This window comes from Phoca vitulina, unplaced genomic scaffold (assembly GCF_004348235.1).
Source record: "Phoca vitulina isolate PV1807 unplaced genomic scaffold, GSC_HSeal_1.0 scaffold33, whole genome shotgun sequence".
Taxonomy (NCBI): Eukaryota; Metazoa; Chordata; class Mammalia; order Carnivora; family Phocidae; genus Phoca; species Phoca vitulina.
Window position 1 is genome coordinate 15182273 of NW_022589736.1, and position 16465 is coordinate 15198737.

The 16465-nt window shown below is 50.9% G+C and overlaps 1 protein-coding gene across 4 annotated transcripts in view; it reads right to left on the reverse strand.

Moving 5' to 3' along the window:
- The window catches only part of FRMD4A (FERM domain containing 4A), a 319871-nt gene that overhangs the window by 83524 nt on the left and 219882 nt on the right, over positions 1 to 16465 (reverse strand). For all 4 annotated transcript variants that reach the window (XR_004301957.1, XM_032425609.1, XM_032425608.1 and 1 more), the window contains 3 exons: positions 11771 to 11836; positions 11425 to 11482; positions 8728 to 8814 (listed from right to left, as the gene is read on the reverse strand). Coding sequence is in view for 3 of the 4 variants with exons in the window: in XM_032425610.1 (XP_032281501.1) it covers positions 8728 to 8814; positions 11425 to 11482; positions 11771 to 11836 (211 nt within the window). In the remaining variant the exon portion in view is untranslated. The remainder of the gene's footprint in view (positions 1 to 8727; positions 8815 to 11424; positions 11483 to 11770; positions 11837 to 16465) is intronic.

The window sequence follows — 16465 nt, forward strand, 5'->3', positions numbered from 1 at the left end:
CATGTTGGGACAGTTCCAACAAGAATGCAACAAGATACAAGCGGGTGTCCTTGGAGTTTTGGATAACTCAGGACTAGGTTCCAACATGGCCTTCATGGGGACTTGTGGGAACAGAGGGACCTTGGGTTCCCAGATCCAATGACCAAGAAAAAAATTCAGTCCTCTTAACAAAGAGAGACTGTTTGCTCTTCGTGGCAATTCTGCCGCTCAGGCCCGTATAAAAGAGGCCACCGATACTTGCAATGTCAAGGGCAACAGCATTTTTAGAGAGAAGATACAGCTCAGAAGTAAACATTCAAGATGGAGGAAATCAGACTCTTATCTCATGGCTTAGTCTCCATTTCACAGATACAAGAAGAGAGGCCCACAGAGTGAATGGGTTATCACAAGTTTTCTGAATATGCCGGAAAGACTTGTGGACACAGAGTGCCGAGTCCCACCCTCTGAGTGTCTGAGCGCATGGCTCGGGTGGGGACGTGGAGTGTGCACTTCTCACGGGTTCCCAGGGTGGATGCTGCTGGTCCACGGCCACGCTCTGAGAACCACGGCTATAAAATCTACCATGCCCTACTGTCTAGCCTCTCCCTTCGGGACTGAAGGACTCATCCCCTCTTTGGGAATCGCCCTCCACGGTAGGGAGCCACCTTGCCCAAGGTCATGACCCCTTCCCTGTGGGTCCCTTGCATCTGGTGACTGGGGATTAAGCTCGGCCCACCTGTCTCAGAGTGATGGCTCCTTCCGAGCTCCAGAGCTTGGTCCAAGCCTGCATCATAGCTCAGCCTCCCTGTCTGCGTAGACCTGCTTCCTTCCCCTTCCCCACTGGCGTTGATTCCCAGAGTATTTCCTGCGTGCGAATCCGCCTCTGACGCTGCTTCCCAGGGAGCTGGATGTGCCCTTTCTCGGAGGGAGGCTCACTTCAATGTCACCTGCTTGGAGAGACCACTCCTCACCATCCGCCACTCCGCCGCTCTTCTGACTGACTTGTTGTCTTCCTGGAACTGGAGACTCTGACACAGTGTGTTGTACACTGCCTTCATGTCACCATCGGACCATCGTCCCCACTGGGCAGTACGTGCTGGGAGAGCAGGGGCCTCTTTCGTGCCCTAGAGCAGCACCTGGCCCAAGAGAGGCAGTTCTCAAATGGGGACCGTTTTATTGGAGAGGATTTCGAATCTGACGCCCTCGACGGAAGTTCCAAAGCTCCGGTGACTTCGGTTCTCGTGCAGGAGGAGAGACCGTGATTCCCATTCCAGACAGAGAATTCAGCCATGCCTCATGTTGGTGCTTTGAGAACAGGAGGTCTTGTATTGATATTCTGCGAAGGGTATCTCAACTTCCTTAGAAGACAATTGCTTTTTTCCCCTTTCTCTTGGGGAGTTCAGATGGCAGGCTCTGGTAACGCTCTATGCCCCTCACCCCCACCCCCATTACCCTCCCGGCAGGCCTGCTCCGCGGCTTTGAGGCAGGCCCCTCTTGATGACCCATGGCCAGGGCCCGTCGCCTACAGTCCCTGCACCCTTCTGGGTTGGCTCCGCACCAAGGGAGGACCGATAGGGGGCAACCGGAGGATCCTCTGATCCAACACTGGGAAGGAGCAAAGGCTGAAGAATGCTAAACGCATGACGCGGGGGTTCTTCTCCCGCACAGTGCACAGGCTGTGGTGTCCAAGAGGGATACCGACAGTGGAATTGAGGGAGGCACCCACCCAGGGCCCGCCGAGGCAGAGGGCTCAGCAACCCGAAAATGAGTCAAGTGCATCCAAACAGAAGCTGAAAAAGAAGTCGGCAGTGCATTTAATGGAGCACTTATGGCTAAATAATGGAAGCAGGCTAGCTCCACTGGGAGTCAGTTCACAGTTAATGGAATATTTCCTGTAAATATTATTTTCTCTTCCTGTCTCATCATCAAAAATCTTTACTAATCGGGGGAGGTGACAGTAATGCATCAATTCCCCGAGCTAATGCCCCTGCTTCTGAAATACTCCCAGGAACCCTAGGAAGCCCCACTGGCTGCTCGGGACGGGGCAGACCATTTACTCCGGTTCCTTCTCCTAATGTCTCAGAGGGGCCCCCACAGGGCTCCTAATTGTGCATCTAAGTGTACATAAAAGCGCCCCTAATTGCATATCAAATAAATAAGTAAATGCTGTCTGCTGACTACGTAACAAAGAGCGCACTGCCATTCCTCCCCAGTGGGCAGATTTCATCAGATGTGGGCTGGGCTGTGGGTCGCAGCCATAAACGATGAGGCGCAGATATTGAACATCCCTTCTGGGGAAGGTTCTGGAGCCACGCGTCTCATGCTGTTTGTTCTCTAATGCCTCAGACACAGCCCGCAGGAAGGATGACTCGCACCCTCCTGGAGCCCCACTCAGAAAGCCTTTCCTCTTGTAATTTATGATGGCTTCTGAGGGTTCCGTGGCTGGGGTGTCCACGGGTTTGAGGAGCACCAACTACAGCAGCACGGCAGAGAAGCAGCTCAGCGTGGCACTGGGTGGGAGCGGAGTCCTGAGTGTGGGGCAGCCTGGTGTCCCAACACCTCTGGTCCTCGCGCTCCCAAGAAGGGACAGATTGTCCCAGAGATCCAGCTTTCAGACTTCCTCAGCTTTGCTCTAAGGAATGCAAGGTCCTCCTCGAAAAGAGAGAAACCGATGGAACAGATTTCATCCAGCCTATTCATCTCTGCCCCGTGTGACCCAGTTCCTTGAGAGTTAATAACCAATGCCTCCTCAAGATCTATCATGTAATTTTCATTCAAATGTTCATTCAAATGATGTCCGCGGCAAGTCACCACTGAGAGTCCCTTTACATAGCTGGCACTCAGTCTTTTTTTGATGGATTAGGTCTCTTTGTTTGGCTGTAAATGCAAACTAAGACGAAGCTCGAGACTGACTTCAACTGCCCAAACGCCAATCTGACCGTGTTTCATTCTTCCCTGAGGCCATGAGGACTGAGGGTAACTTCTCAAATCAAGAACCTCTTCCTTAGGCAGCGCCCCCTTGCTACACAGGGGGGCACATGCAAAAATGAAACGTAGCTAGGAGAAATGGGGTAAGATAATCTCTGCAGCTGCAAGATTTTATTTTCTGACCACTGTGACCCTCCTCCCCCTTCTCTTAACGGTGCCAAAGCCACACTGGCAGATGCGTGGACACTGCGGTTCCTGTACAGGGAAACCACGTTCTCGACTGTACATACAAACTGTCAAACCATAATGTGGGAAGAGAGGGGAGCTGACGCAACCAGGGGGATGTTTCCAAGCGTCACACAGTATTTTAGTGTGAACATCCTGGAGTTCAGGAGTGGGAGGCGGGCACAGGGTGGGAGGGAACACATCACTGGGGAAACGGGAGAAGCAGAAGGATTTGCTGAGAGGTTGTGGCGGGATATTTAAGAGCTTGTCACAAATCTGGATCCCTAGCTTTGGATACTGTTTGGGGTGCTCCCCGAGCTTTTCAAAAGAACTCATAAATGCAAGCAAGGGCTCATGTTCTGGGATATGTGAATGTATTGTAGATTTCTATTTTGATTTCGTTCTATTTGTGGATTTTTTAGTTTTTGGTGGGCTATTCTTCTGCACATGCAGTTCTAAAATACTTCTGGGGGCAACCTGGGTGGCACAGGTGGTTGAGCCTCTGACTCTTGGCTTTGGCTTAGGCCGTGATCTCGGGGTCCTAGGATCAAGCCCCGTGTGTCATGTCGGGGGTGGGGGTGGGGTCCATGCTCAGCAGGAGAGTCTGCTGGAGATTCTCTCCCTCTGTACCCCAGCCCGCTCATGTGCGTGCTTTCTCTCTCTCTCTCAAAATAAGTAACATCTTAAAAAAATTAAAAAAAAAAAAAACTTCTGAAGTTGGTCTTGAGCTTCTGAACATACACACAAAAGCCAAAACACCCTTTTCAGGTGTCCCCACGTGTCTAGCTGCTCCTGACACGTGTGCCCTGAGGACAAAGAAGCTGGTTTTCTCCTGATAAACAGCAACAGCTTGTATTTGGGGCTGTGCTTCTGCAAGCCGGAGCCCATTTGTGTAGAAGGTTCAGGTAGCAGGTAGGAGCGTGTGATTAGGAAAGGACTTCCATGTTGTCTCTACTCCACCCGTGAGGGACTCTCTGTTTTACTCCATGTCACCCAAAGCCACCAGGGGCTCAGAGTGACGATTAAGCAATTTAGGGGAGACTCTGTGACCACAAATGGCAAAGCGCACCCAACTAGAGACGCTGGAATGAGCCAGGGTCCCACCCCTTTCTGGACAGCGATCAGCTACCCACCCCCCCTTTCCCAGTGGATCATATGGAAACACTTGAGTGGGTTCTCACGGGCAGCTTCTGAGTTCCTGGGCTGTGTGGATGGTTTGCTGATGCATACCAGAGCATGCCTCCAGGCCGTCGGAAGGAAAGGCAGCAGGCTCAGCCTGTCGCTGCCTCTACTTGAACGTTGGCTCTTAGGATGGCGGTGCCTGTGACGGAGCCGCGGTAACTGGGTCAGAGTGTCAGGCAGGGCCTCTGCCGGGGCTGGAGGTGCAGCTGCTGCTAGAGAAGGGCCTCCGGGCGCAGAACTGGGCGCCACTCCCAGTCTCCCGAGCCACACTGGGGGCCTACCGTGGCGGAGCTCCGTCAGCCTCGGCCCTGAGCAGGGGTCGTGGTGTTGCTGGAAGGCCGCCCTCCCAGGAGCCGGCTGCCTCGCGCCCCGGGTTCTGGGGCCCTGCGGCTCTCCCCGCGCGCAGAGGCGCTGCCAGACGTACCTGCCGAGCCCAGCTACCTTCCGCGAGTTCGCAAGGGAAGCACAGCTGGCTGCCGGTTCGAACTCTGGCTGCATTGGGGAACTGGCCGGGCCAGAGACGGGGCAGAGTGGAGCCGGGCAGCTGTGGCACCTGCAGAAGGCCGGCCTGGAGCAGTGCAGACCGACTTCGGGCACTTTCTGTGTGACTCCTCATTGGCCCGCGCAGCTCCGTGCGCGCACAGCTCAGGTGCCAGGAGTGCAGCCCGTGTCCCCAGAGACTCACGAGTGCCTTCCACATAACAGACGGCCTCTTCCTGACGGTGGTGTTGATGTTGGGGGTGAGAAGGAAGAGGCTCCCTGCCATGTTCCTGCCGCCGCGCCTCAACCATGGCTCCTCAACCATGGCTCCGGTTTAGGTCTGGTTTTCCTGCAGGTCCCACCCCGCGTCTTTGCAGACAAGGACACTCCTCGGGCTAATGAAACTCAGGCATCTCTTCGTCTTCCAGCCCTTGCAAAGGCCTATTCTTATTTCTTTTTTAAATTTTTTTTAAATCTTTTTTTTAAAGATTTTTATTTATTTATTGGAGAGAGAGAGAGTGAGAGAGAGCATGAGAGGGGAGAGGGTCAGAGGGAGAAGCAAGACTCCCCATTGAGCGGGGAGCCCGATGTAGGACTCAATCCTGGGACTCCAGGATCATGACCTGAGTCAAAGGCAGCCGCTTAACCAACTGAGCCACCCAGGCGCCCGGCCTATTCTCATTTCATGTGCAGACTATCCGTTAATGTCTTAAAGAGGGCTCCCCAAATGTCATCGGGTTCAGGCTGCACCACCTGGTCCCGCCTTTGTCACACAGTGAATGTCATGGTGGGGAACCCAGCCCAAGTCTGCTCATAGCTACTGGAAATTTCTCTGGTGTGCCAAGTGTCACTCCCTCTCCATCTCCTCTCCACTGCCCGTTCAGTCTCTGGTTCAGTTATGCTTTGGAAATTCTGCACACTCTGGAGCTCCCACTGAATACCCAACTGCTTACCTGTCACAGCAAACCCAGATGTCCCATCACACCTCAAACTCTGCATGTCCTAAACTGCCCTTATATCCCATACTCTGGCTGGGAAGCGTCTTCTGACTGCCACCCTCTGGCCCCATACAACTGATCAATCTCACCTCCCTTCTAAACATCACCCTATCACTGACACCCTGCGCCCCCGCCAGTTCTGGCCTATGCCACTGTAATTACGTCCCAGTTTGCAAGTTCTGCCGTGTATTTCTCCAGCTCATCCTCCACTCGCTGCCAGAGCGCTGCTTCTAGGACAGGGAGACTCCGATCTGGCCCCTCCTCCGCGTCAAATGTTTGGTGGCTCTCACTGCCTCGAAGATGAAACCCCCTTCACAGAGCCTTCAGGGCTCCCCCAGCTGCCCGCTGGGGCCTCTCAGCCTCCTCTCTGGCTGGCTTCCTCTGCCCCTTGCTTCCAGCCCAGTGGGGCTGTGTGCTTCTCCACCTGGCACGCTGCTCCCCTTCACGGGGCTTCCATGCAGGCCTGCACGCCCACCTGCCCCATGCTTCCTGCTCCCACTTTGCCGCCTGTGAAGACTTTTCTTTCCTCCTTAAACCCAGTGACTCTCCTTTAATTCCCCACCGACCCTCACGCAGAGCTCTCCTGGAGCACCTGGGGACACCGATGCAATTATCATACACTTTACTCCCTGAGGGCCTGGCCGGGTCTTGGGTTGTATCCTCTGAGCCTTCCGCTCGGCTTGGCACATAACGAGTATGCAATAAACATTTTTCTGAATGAGCAAATGAACGGTGACTTTGGTGGCTTGGTTGCCCCTCGATTAGTAACAGACTCAAGAAACTCAACTACTGGGGCGCCTGGGTGGCTCAGTTGTTTGGGCCTTTGCCTTTGGCTCGGGTCAAGATCTGAGTCCTGGGGTCAGGTTCCCCGCTCAACGGGGAGTCTGCTTCTCCCTCTCTCTCTCTCTCTCTGCCCCACCCCCACCTCGTAACTACTTCCTCAGAGGCCACAGAAACATCAGTTATTTTACATAACAACTCGGTTTGAGTACAGCCAATGCCCTGAATAAATATCCTGACCTTTTAACATTTTTATTTTGCTGACCTGGATAAACTCAACAAATGACAGTAAATCCTCTCAGTCAATGGCCGATTATCCACACCTTTGGCTTCGTACTTTTCCAGATCCTGAAGCCTGTCACAGAGTCCTACAGGAACAGCGACAATTGATGGAGTCCCTGCAATGTGTCCACCCTGAGTTTCCCGTCTATTGGTGCTCATTAATTCTCTAATCTTCATTAGTACCTTAATTAGAGAAATGAAGCCAGCTTACACTTATTACTAAATAAAACCAAATGCCAAAGAATACATGTTAGCATGTCTTTTCCACCCTCAGAGGGAGAGCAGACTTCTGCTGCATTTGAACAAACTCTGCTCACTGGCAACTATGCACGTCGGCCTTGGTCTTCCACCAAGTGTGGATGATTGGGAGCTGGAGGGATTGGAACCAGGGTTTCCTGAGAGGATCTAGGAGGGTTCTCGGCTCTTGCAAGCAGGAAAAAAGGCCAGGCAAGTTGCAAAGAGAGGAGAGTGGATGTCCAAAGAAGGAGGGAGGGAAGAGACCATGCAAGAAAATAAAAATTAAAAAAAAGGCACAGAAACATACAAAGGCCATGTGGGAAAGAGGCAGAGGGGAAACCGGAAGAAAAGAGACAGTGTGGAAGAAGCACAGACCCTGCGACTGAGAAAAACACAGAAGGAACCAATCACACAGGGCCCAATGCACGTCTTGCAGCATAGAGTGGCAACTGGAGAGATCTGGGATTTAGCCACTGAACCACGTGCCCCTGGACAGCCAGGTCCCTACTGCACTGTTCCCAAGGGAGAGCACCCCCCTCACTTGCTCAGGATCTTTTCTTTGAACTTAACTGACTTACTGATCAACAGAGTGAAAATCCTCCCTAGCCAAGGGCCATTTTTTCCCCCTATCATTTTAATAAAGAAGCTGGCTAAGGCAGATGCTAAGCAGACAGCCTACGATAAGCTCAGATATGTAGCATGGATTTCCATCCCGTTCGTGGATAAAGAAGCTTTTTGGAAAGCAATCCAGAATGACATAATGGACCAATATTGCTTTCTCTCTCCCACAGCAAGTGTGGTTTTGATAGACTTTTAATATGTATTTTGGGGCTTGAACTGCATACTGTCTTCTCCATTATTCTCTGCCAGAGGATCTGAATGACAGCGCTAGCCCAGAGATATTTTTCCATTATAATTTTTCAATTTGTTCTGGTCTGAAAAATGTGTGTAAATGAAAACAGAGAAAAGTCAAGCACCGTGTCCCCTTCAAACATTCTGTTTTGTGTTTATGATGGCCTTGCAGACCCCGCTCTGCTTCCCTTTTTTTTGGCAAATGACCTTATTTTTTCCAGATTTCTGATCACTTCTAATATGCCATAAAGTATTTACCCGATTTGCAGGAACGCCTCTGACTCTCCTTTAATTTTCACCCTGTTTTGACCTACAATTTCTTCTTTTAGCTCCCCGCCACCAACCCCCCCCAAAAAAAGACCCCCAAAACAAAACAAAACAAAACAAAAACCCAACAAAGCGCACCGACAAGCTTTGGGAAAGCTCAGATTGGCCTCAGGACTGAAGAGAGATGTTCCCTCCCTTTCCCAAGGGCACGGAACCCCCACCCTCCCCGGCCAGGAAATGAAGGAACAGGACAGTCCCTCAAAGCCCTTTTGCCCATCTGCTTTGGGAGAGCTGGGCCCGTCTCCTTACCTTAAATAATCACAACAGCTCAGGTTTCCCTAGTGACCGGGAGAAAAAATATTTACCCGGGAACTCAGACTGGATGACTGTAGAGTAATTTGTATACACTCAAATTAGCAGAGGATTGGTGAGCCCGGAGGCCCTGAGGCTGCACGGTATAATATTTTTACTCACTTCTCTCTGCGAGCCATCCGCCCACGGAGGAGAGAATGCTTACCTTCCGCGGCTTCACTTTATCGTGGTAGTCATATTGGAAGATTCCTTTGTAGCTCAGTCCCAGCCACCATGGTATCCCCTGCTTGTCCTAGGACACGGAAAGGAGCGCGGGTAAATACAGGGCCAGAGAACACACATGGGAACCAAGGGAAGGCCTCCTGGCTCATGTGATAACAGAGGAAAATACAAATCCCTTGATACGGATGGAGCCCACCTCTCTCCTTTTCACCTTAACAGATGCGCCACATCATCAGATGATGCGCAGTTACATGAACAGGTGCCATGCAACATGCCCTGGGGTGGGGACCCAGCTCAGTTCCTAACCAGCAGCACACCGTGATCCTCCCCGTCCCCCTTTAGGAGTAAGTGACAAATGCCTTGTTCTTGGTCCTCCTTCTAAGACTCCAGGTTTCACCACAACAGAAAAGCTGAGAGCATTCTAATAAAATGACCTTCTGAGCCGAGAAACCGTCATCGACTATCAGAGCTAGAAGGGACCGTGGAGAAGGTGACTCCTCTAAAAAACTTTTTTAAAGACTTTCTTTATTCATTTTTTTTTAGAGAATTCTGAGGTTCATAGCAAAAGGGAGAGGCAAGTACAGAGATGTCCCATACACCCCTGCTCCCATACCTGCAGAGTCTCCCTGCTATCAACATCCCCACCAGAGGGGAACATTTCTTATAACTTGATGAACCTACATTGATACATCATGGTCACCCAAAGTCCAGAGTTTACATTAGGGTTCATTCTTGGTGTGGAATCCTCTATGAGTTTGGACAAATGTATAATGATGTGTATCCACCATTATAATAATATCACGCGGAGTAGCTTCACTGCCCTAAAAATCCTGTGTTCTCCCCCTCCCAGGTTCCGGCAACCAGTTTCGCCTCGTCCAGAATGTCATATCGTTGGAATCACACAGTATGTAGCCTTTTCACCTTGGCTTCTTTCACTAATATGCATTTAAGATTCCTCCAATTTTAAAGACAAAGAAGTCAAAGCAAAGGGTTGGTCCTGCTCTATTCAGGACCCACCCCATCTCTCCAGCAGGCCAATGGCAGGGGCCACCATGTGGTCCTGCTCATCTTAAGGGATCCGCTGGACTGAGTGGCTCATGCTGTCAGACAAAAGTAGCAAAATCGAAGCCTAGATCTTCCGAGACCTGAATTAGAAACACCAAGTCCCTCTCTTTATTCCTTTAACAGAGACCTCTTGCCACCAGATCGTAAACTGTGATCCTACATTCAGGTAGGGATGACTCTGAGCTGTTAATTACAGCTCCTGAATGCTAGGAGCTGAACGGGCATAGGAAGCAGCCTCCCCCCTACATTTGTCCTAATTGCCACACCATGAATAACCTAGTTCACCCCATTGTAGATGTCTTAGCAACTCAAAATTGGCTTCGTGCTTTTCAAATACCCATGAGTTATCTTAAGGTAGGCACAAAGATAAAAAGGGGCAAGGAAATACATTTGGAATTTTTAGAAAAGTTTCAGGGTATATGATTTCCTACAAAATTTTTTTAAGGTATAAAACGTCTGTCTCTGGAAAGTGCCTGTGTGTCTTGCAACAGTTCCAGAGAGCAGCACAAGGGGGGGTTCAAGACCACCGCAGCTCCGGGGTGACCAGGTAAGTGGTCACCACGCCACAGAACACGGCATCTGTGACATCGCGGGGCCACCAACTGGCGAGGCTGGAGACAGTTGGTGTGGGCTTGCTCTTTCTCCAAATAAGTAGGAGCGCAGTTGCTTAAGCCCGGAGATTCCGAGGGCCAAACATGCACACACTTCTGGAGCTCTGCACATCACAAGGTCTGCTTCTGCTCTCACGGATTGCAAAAGAGCCTGTTTCTCAAGTTTTATTGTAAGGCAGAGAGCACATACATCAGAAGCCACCTTTTGTCAGGCCCCGGGGCTGACAAAGAGATGGGACATGCGTTTACACAAGGAAAAGACCGGATGAAGTCTCTGCTCCAAGATTTCCACTCTGTCTATAGTCGAACATCTACCCTACCAAGGCTACGCAAAGTGTTGTGCGGGCTGCCATGAGGGACACAAAGATACAGGAAACACGGAGCACGTTCTGGCCCAAAGGAATTAAAAATACAGCTGGATGGAAACATGGGGAAAAAAACTAGCCAACGAGCAAGAGACTCTCAGTTTCGATTGGGGGGAACCGTCTTGCATTCAGGAGTATTTTCTGCTCTTTGTGGCTGGACTTTGGGCAAGGACTTATACTTCTCATGTTGGAGTAAGTGGAGGGAGGAAAATTATCCTTTCTCATCATAGATAAGGGCGCACCAGCACATCATTATCTATTATTTCAGGGAAGGGATCCCAGGCAGGGGCATTGTGGATAAAATTAAAGTGAGTTTGGAATAGGGTCCATGATCCACTGGACTTCCACACCCAGAAGCTCTGCAGTCCCGACCTCCCAGGATTCTTCTGAGTCTAAAAGGAAGTAGTGATTTATTATACCCACTTTACAGGAGGGAACATGAGTTTTGAAGAGAAACTGCATCAAGTCTTCCCACACAGGGGAAAGTTCCAGTGCCCCAGCTGCCCCAGCACACAATCCTCCTGACCCAGTCCTCTGCCACGCCCATCTCCAGCCCCCCACCACATCTTCAGTCAGATTAAAAAGGAAAAAAGTGAGAGTTGCTTGTATGTTTTTTTTAAGGGCAGGCTTGGCACTTACCTTCACTGCGTAATAGTGAACCCCGTAGGTTGGGAGAGACTCCACGATGCTCATGTAGCTGGGAAGACAGACAGACAGACAGACAGACAGACACACACACACACACACACACACACACACACGAGGGTGGTTATTCAGCAGAACTGGAATCATATACGTGTGTGTGTGTGTGTGTGTGTGTGTGTGCATGAAAAAGCTCTCGGAGTGATGATTTACTTGAAAATGACCCTGAACCATTCATTGCCCCCCGGAGATTGGTCTTTGCGAGCAGAACCGAACAGCCGTGACACATGCTGTGGGAACACACACAAACACAACCTCACAGGCACCAGGACGGGCCACTTACTTTACAATTGCTTGACCTCTGGTCTGGCCGTTCAGTTTCTTGTAGTGTTCAATTACTCGATCCTCGCTAGAATTACAAGACAAAGATTCTGTTATATATGGTCCCTAGGTCACCGGCCAGCACCCAGCTAATGGAGATACTTCTTCCGAGCCTGAGCAATCTCCAGAGAAGCTCCAAGGAGCCAACAGCTCCTGGAGAAAGGATTTATCCTGCGTGGCATTTCTGAACTCAGCCTAAGTGAGGTGCCTCGGGCTACAGATCTCCTTGGGGTCAGCTCCCTGTAAGAAATGCTACCATGTGAGGTGAGGAAGCAGCAGTGAGCATGCGTGTCACTGGAGAGGGACGCAGAACGGGGGACGGGAGGGAGACTGGGGATCAGGGCGGATGTTCTGAATGCCCACATGTCTTCCTTGCCCTCCTCATCTCCCAAATCCTGTGTGCACAGGGCCTCACGGTGGCGGGGCGGGGGATGGGGTGGGGCAGACGTTGACCTCAACAGAATGCCCACGACTTCCCTATCATGAATTAGTGGTCAGGGTTGAGGGCTTCCAAGGAGGATGGGAAAGTTCTGGAATCTGGGTCTGGCTAACACAAACCACAAGACAATAAAAGGCCCAGAGAAGCACTGGGAAACAAACCAGCTACGAGAAGTGAGTGAACTGGGAACACCTTGATCTCCTGAAATCTTACTTCTAAAACAAGAGACCAGCTCGTGCCTTGGGAGACACTGGCCAGCCAAACGGCTCTTTGACAGGGCAGAGGCCATGAAGGGACTCTCTTGAGAAGTGACTCTGGTGCCCAGGGAGCTATGGCCGCTGGCTTTGGAAGCACATCCCACCTGCTGAGAAGTCAAGTCCAAACCACTGGGCCTCTGCCACACCACCAGGAGCCCCATTTTTCCACCTTCTGCCTTACGCCTCCCTCACCTCAGGCCAGTGGGCTCCTGGTAGTGTGGCAGGATGCAGCCCTAGGGATGAACCCTCCAGACCTCCCTGGTTGGCCTTCATTACCTATTATTTAGTATCCCAGAGTTGATCTAAAGCCTTTTCTCGCCAACATTTTTTTTAGGAAAAAAAAGGCCATTTCTGGGGGGTAATGTGTCCTATATGTTCACTAACTACTACTTGGGGGTCATTTATTGTTTTGCCAATTATTATCTTAATCTTTAATGGCTGTCTCTTCATTTTAGTATTCTGAAATCTGGTGTGTGTATGATCATCTGACTCTTCACAAGCAAGTGTCCTTACAAACACCCAGAACAGGAACTGGCTAGCTACAAGGAGCCCTTCTCTCATTGCAGAGTCATTTGGATGGGGTCTGGACCCCCTCTGTTCACAAAGGGGCAGGTGCAGCTCTGTTTCTCCTCGGCTCCCTGGCAACCCTGGACGCTCTACTCGGAGTGTGAGAAAGCCCCCTCCCCAGAGAATTCTCCAGCAGCGTCCTGCCTGGGGAGAACCCCACCTCACCAGACCTTCGGGGTCATGTCGAGACATTCGGGGGCTGCTCTCCTAGCTTGCTCTCCTCCCACCCACTCAATCAACGGCTGCGTTGGGATGTTTCTACCATAGGATCTAGCATTTTGTGAGGTCAACTCTTGGATCCAGGCTCAAGCAACTCAGTGTAGATCTGAGCCGATTCCCTTCAGCACTCTGGGAAGGGAGGATCCCCGGGCTGGGCCAGGGAGATCGAAATCAGTGTAGTGCCGTAGCTTCCCAGCTACACAGTCGAGGCTCAGACCAACACCAGGGAAAGTCAGAAACACGGGTAGGCAGCTGTTTAGCTGCTTCCCGACTAAAGTCTTCTCAGTGCTCGACAGCTGCAGGGTTCGGCCACTCCCACTGCCCCCTGGAGCTCCTCCATCTGTGAGGGCACCACATCTAGCTTCTCCTTCCTCAGCTTTTCCCACTTCTTTGGGCCCAATCGAAACACCGTGGGCCCATCCTGTGGATACACAGGCCAGGCTGACTGAGAACCCGCTCTGCCCCCAGCCCTGCCCCCAGCCCTGCCCCTACTTCCTCTGGAATTTACAGATGGCTCAAGTGCGCTGAGCTTTGCAGAGTTTCCCAGCGACCCCCGAGCTGTGGTAGGGACTCAGTGGAATAACTATAAAAAAATGCACCAGCCGGAGCAAACAGAATCCCAAAACACTAATTGGAGGACACTGTGCTGCATGAAGGAAAAAGACAGGTGATTAAGGCTGACTGTGACTCGCCATAGCCATAGTCTTTCAGTGAGGTCATCTCTCCGCAGGCAAGGGGCCCAGGCAATGCATGGGGGATTAGGAGGAAACATGGGGATGGCGATATGGTTTCCTGTCTTGGGGGAGCCATCGCCTGCAGTGGGCAGTGATTTTGGAGGAAAGGCTGGTGCCCCTGCATACCTGGTATGGGTGGTGTGTGGGAGGGGGGCGTTCAGCGTTTGCAAACTTGGCCCTGGAGAGTAATCCAGGTCAGGGCCCTCATACAGCTCTGTTCTGTGGCCCTGGGCAACATAATTCTTTTTTTTTTTTTAATTTTATTTTATTATGTTAATCACCATACATTACATCATTAGTTTTTGATGCAGTGTTCCATGATTCATTGTTTGCATATAACACCCAGTGCTCCGTTCAATATGCTGGGCACATAATTCTAACCTCTGCCTCAGATGCCTCCCGATAGGGAAATCCCGTGGAGTAGAAGTCCAAGCTTGTTACACGCTTGGGGAAAATTAGCAGAAAGGATTATGGCACGATTACTCAACATTATTATGTACCTTTCACTATTTGCTAATTGCATCATATGACTTCTTACTTCCGCTCTTCATTACAGTCTGGATTGAGTTGGTATGGTTAATTCCGTTTTATAGCTGGGAAACTGAGGCAGCGGAGAAGTAATTCAAGCTTCCCCGAGCTGTCTTTACCCCACTGTTCAGAAACGTGGCTGGGATTCCAGAACCCACGGCTTTTCTCTCTAGGCTGTAATGCCTTTCCTGGCTAGTGTGGATGGGCTCCCTATGGCTTGTTCTGGCCTGACGATTGTCTGCCACATCTGAGAAAGCCAGCAAGAGCGGGAGAGCCTGGAAGAGCTGCAAATCTGTGTCCTCCATTCGGGGATGATCAGGGCTGCAGGCAGCTGGATAGAGATTGTGATGTCAGGGCAAGTGAAGGTCTCCTCCACCAACAAGGGGTCATGTTTACTCATAGAGATGCATGATGCTGAGGCCAAGGGACATCTTTGAACATGCTTGGCTGCCAGCTCTATGAAGCACGAACATCACTCATCCCTTCCTGAAATCTCTGCTTTCTTAAAAGTCCAGATAAGTGGGTTGGAATATGAAGGCCAACTACAACTAGCCAACCACAGCGAAATAAGGTGTTTTTTTAGCAATGAATCAACGGGATGGTCCATGCTGCTGGCTTGTCTGTATACAGCTGGGCTGTGGAGCCTGGGGGCACCCGCTTCAAAAATGCCCCCCCCCCCAGTTCTGCATCCTCTCTGTGAGTGTGCCCCTGGGTCTACATGAGGCCCAGGGAAAGTGCCGGCCAGGTCACAGAGACAGAGGGATGCTCTGGCAAGATAGGTATAGATGTGGGTAAAGATGAAGATGTTCATGTTGACACAAGAGAAGATAGGAACATGAAGAAAGGCATTTCTGTATTACTAATAACGTGTGAGCATGGAGCCGACTGTGGAGATAATTAAAGAGAAATCCAGAGAGAGATGGAGAGGGATCGAGAGGGAGGGAGAAAGAGAGCGAGAGGGAGATTGAGAGAGAAGGAGTTGGTAAGCACAGGGTGTACAAAGTGTCTGGAAACAACTGAATGAGGAGACGGTTGAGGGCTGGTTTAGGCTGGAAGCAACTTTGACCCCAGACAACCCAGCAACGTCACAGCCCCCAGCCGGCGAATACAGCCCCTTGGTGGAGAACTATTGGTCTTCAGAGTTATAGTCTTGTGTCTCTAGCTCCTTCACTATTGGTTCCCTAAACGTGAACAGCTGGGGGGGGGGGCACAGAACATAAGGCCCAGGAGCGTAGGGGACCGGGAGAGGGCAACAGGGCTCCAGGGACAAGGGAACAAGAGTGTCATCTGTTGGTGTTCCCACGTGCAGACAGCCAAGCCGGAAGAAGGCACAGTGGCACGCTAAACAGATTGTGTTCTGGGGGTAGATTATAACTCTATAAAGCCGCAGCGTATTGACACCTGTGTTAGCAAAGGACGAATGGCAAAAAACAGCTCAGAGAGATGAGACTGGGGCGGGCCAGCAGCCTGGAGGGAGCTCTCTGCCCCAGGACTCGGCTTCTCATTTCTGCTCCCGCTACCGCATCATGTGGCCTCTTGAGGAGAACCGACTTCTGCACTGGAGTTTCATCCGGCTAATGCCCTCGAAGCATGTCCCATTCCAGCCAAAGGGGGCTCTCAGAGCCACCTGCATGGCTGAGCCATGAGTGTGCCGACTGCATACGTGTCCAGAGGTGATGACATGTTAGTAATCCGTACGTTTCATAAAGCAGAGTAAAGAAGTGCTTAGAAGAGTCACATGATACAATTGATCAGGATTGACCTGTTCTGCGATTTTTGTTTTATTATTGTTGTTTTATTATTATTATTTATTTATTCTTACTATTTTATTATTGTTGTTGTTGTTTATAAAAGCAGTCAACGCTCACAGCAAGTCAGAGGGACATGAGGGACGCGGCATGCTGCCTGTCGGG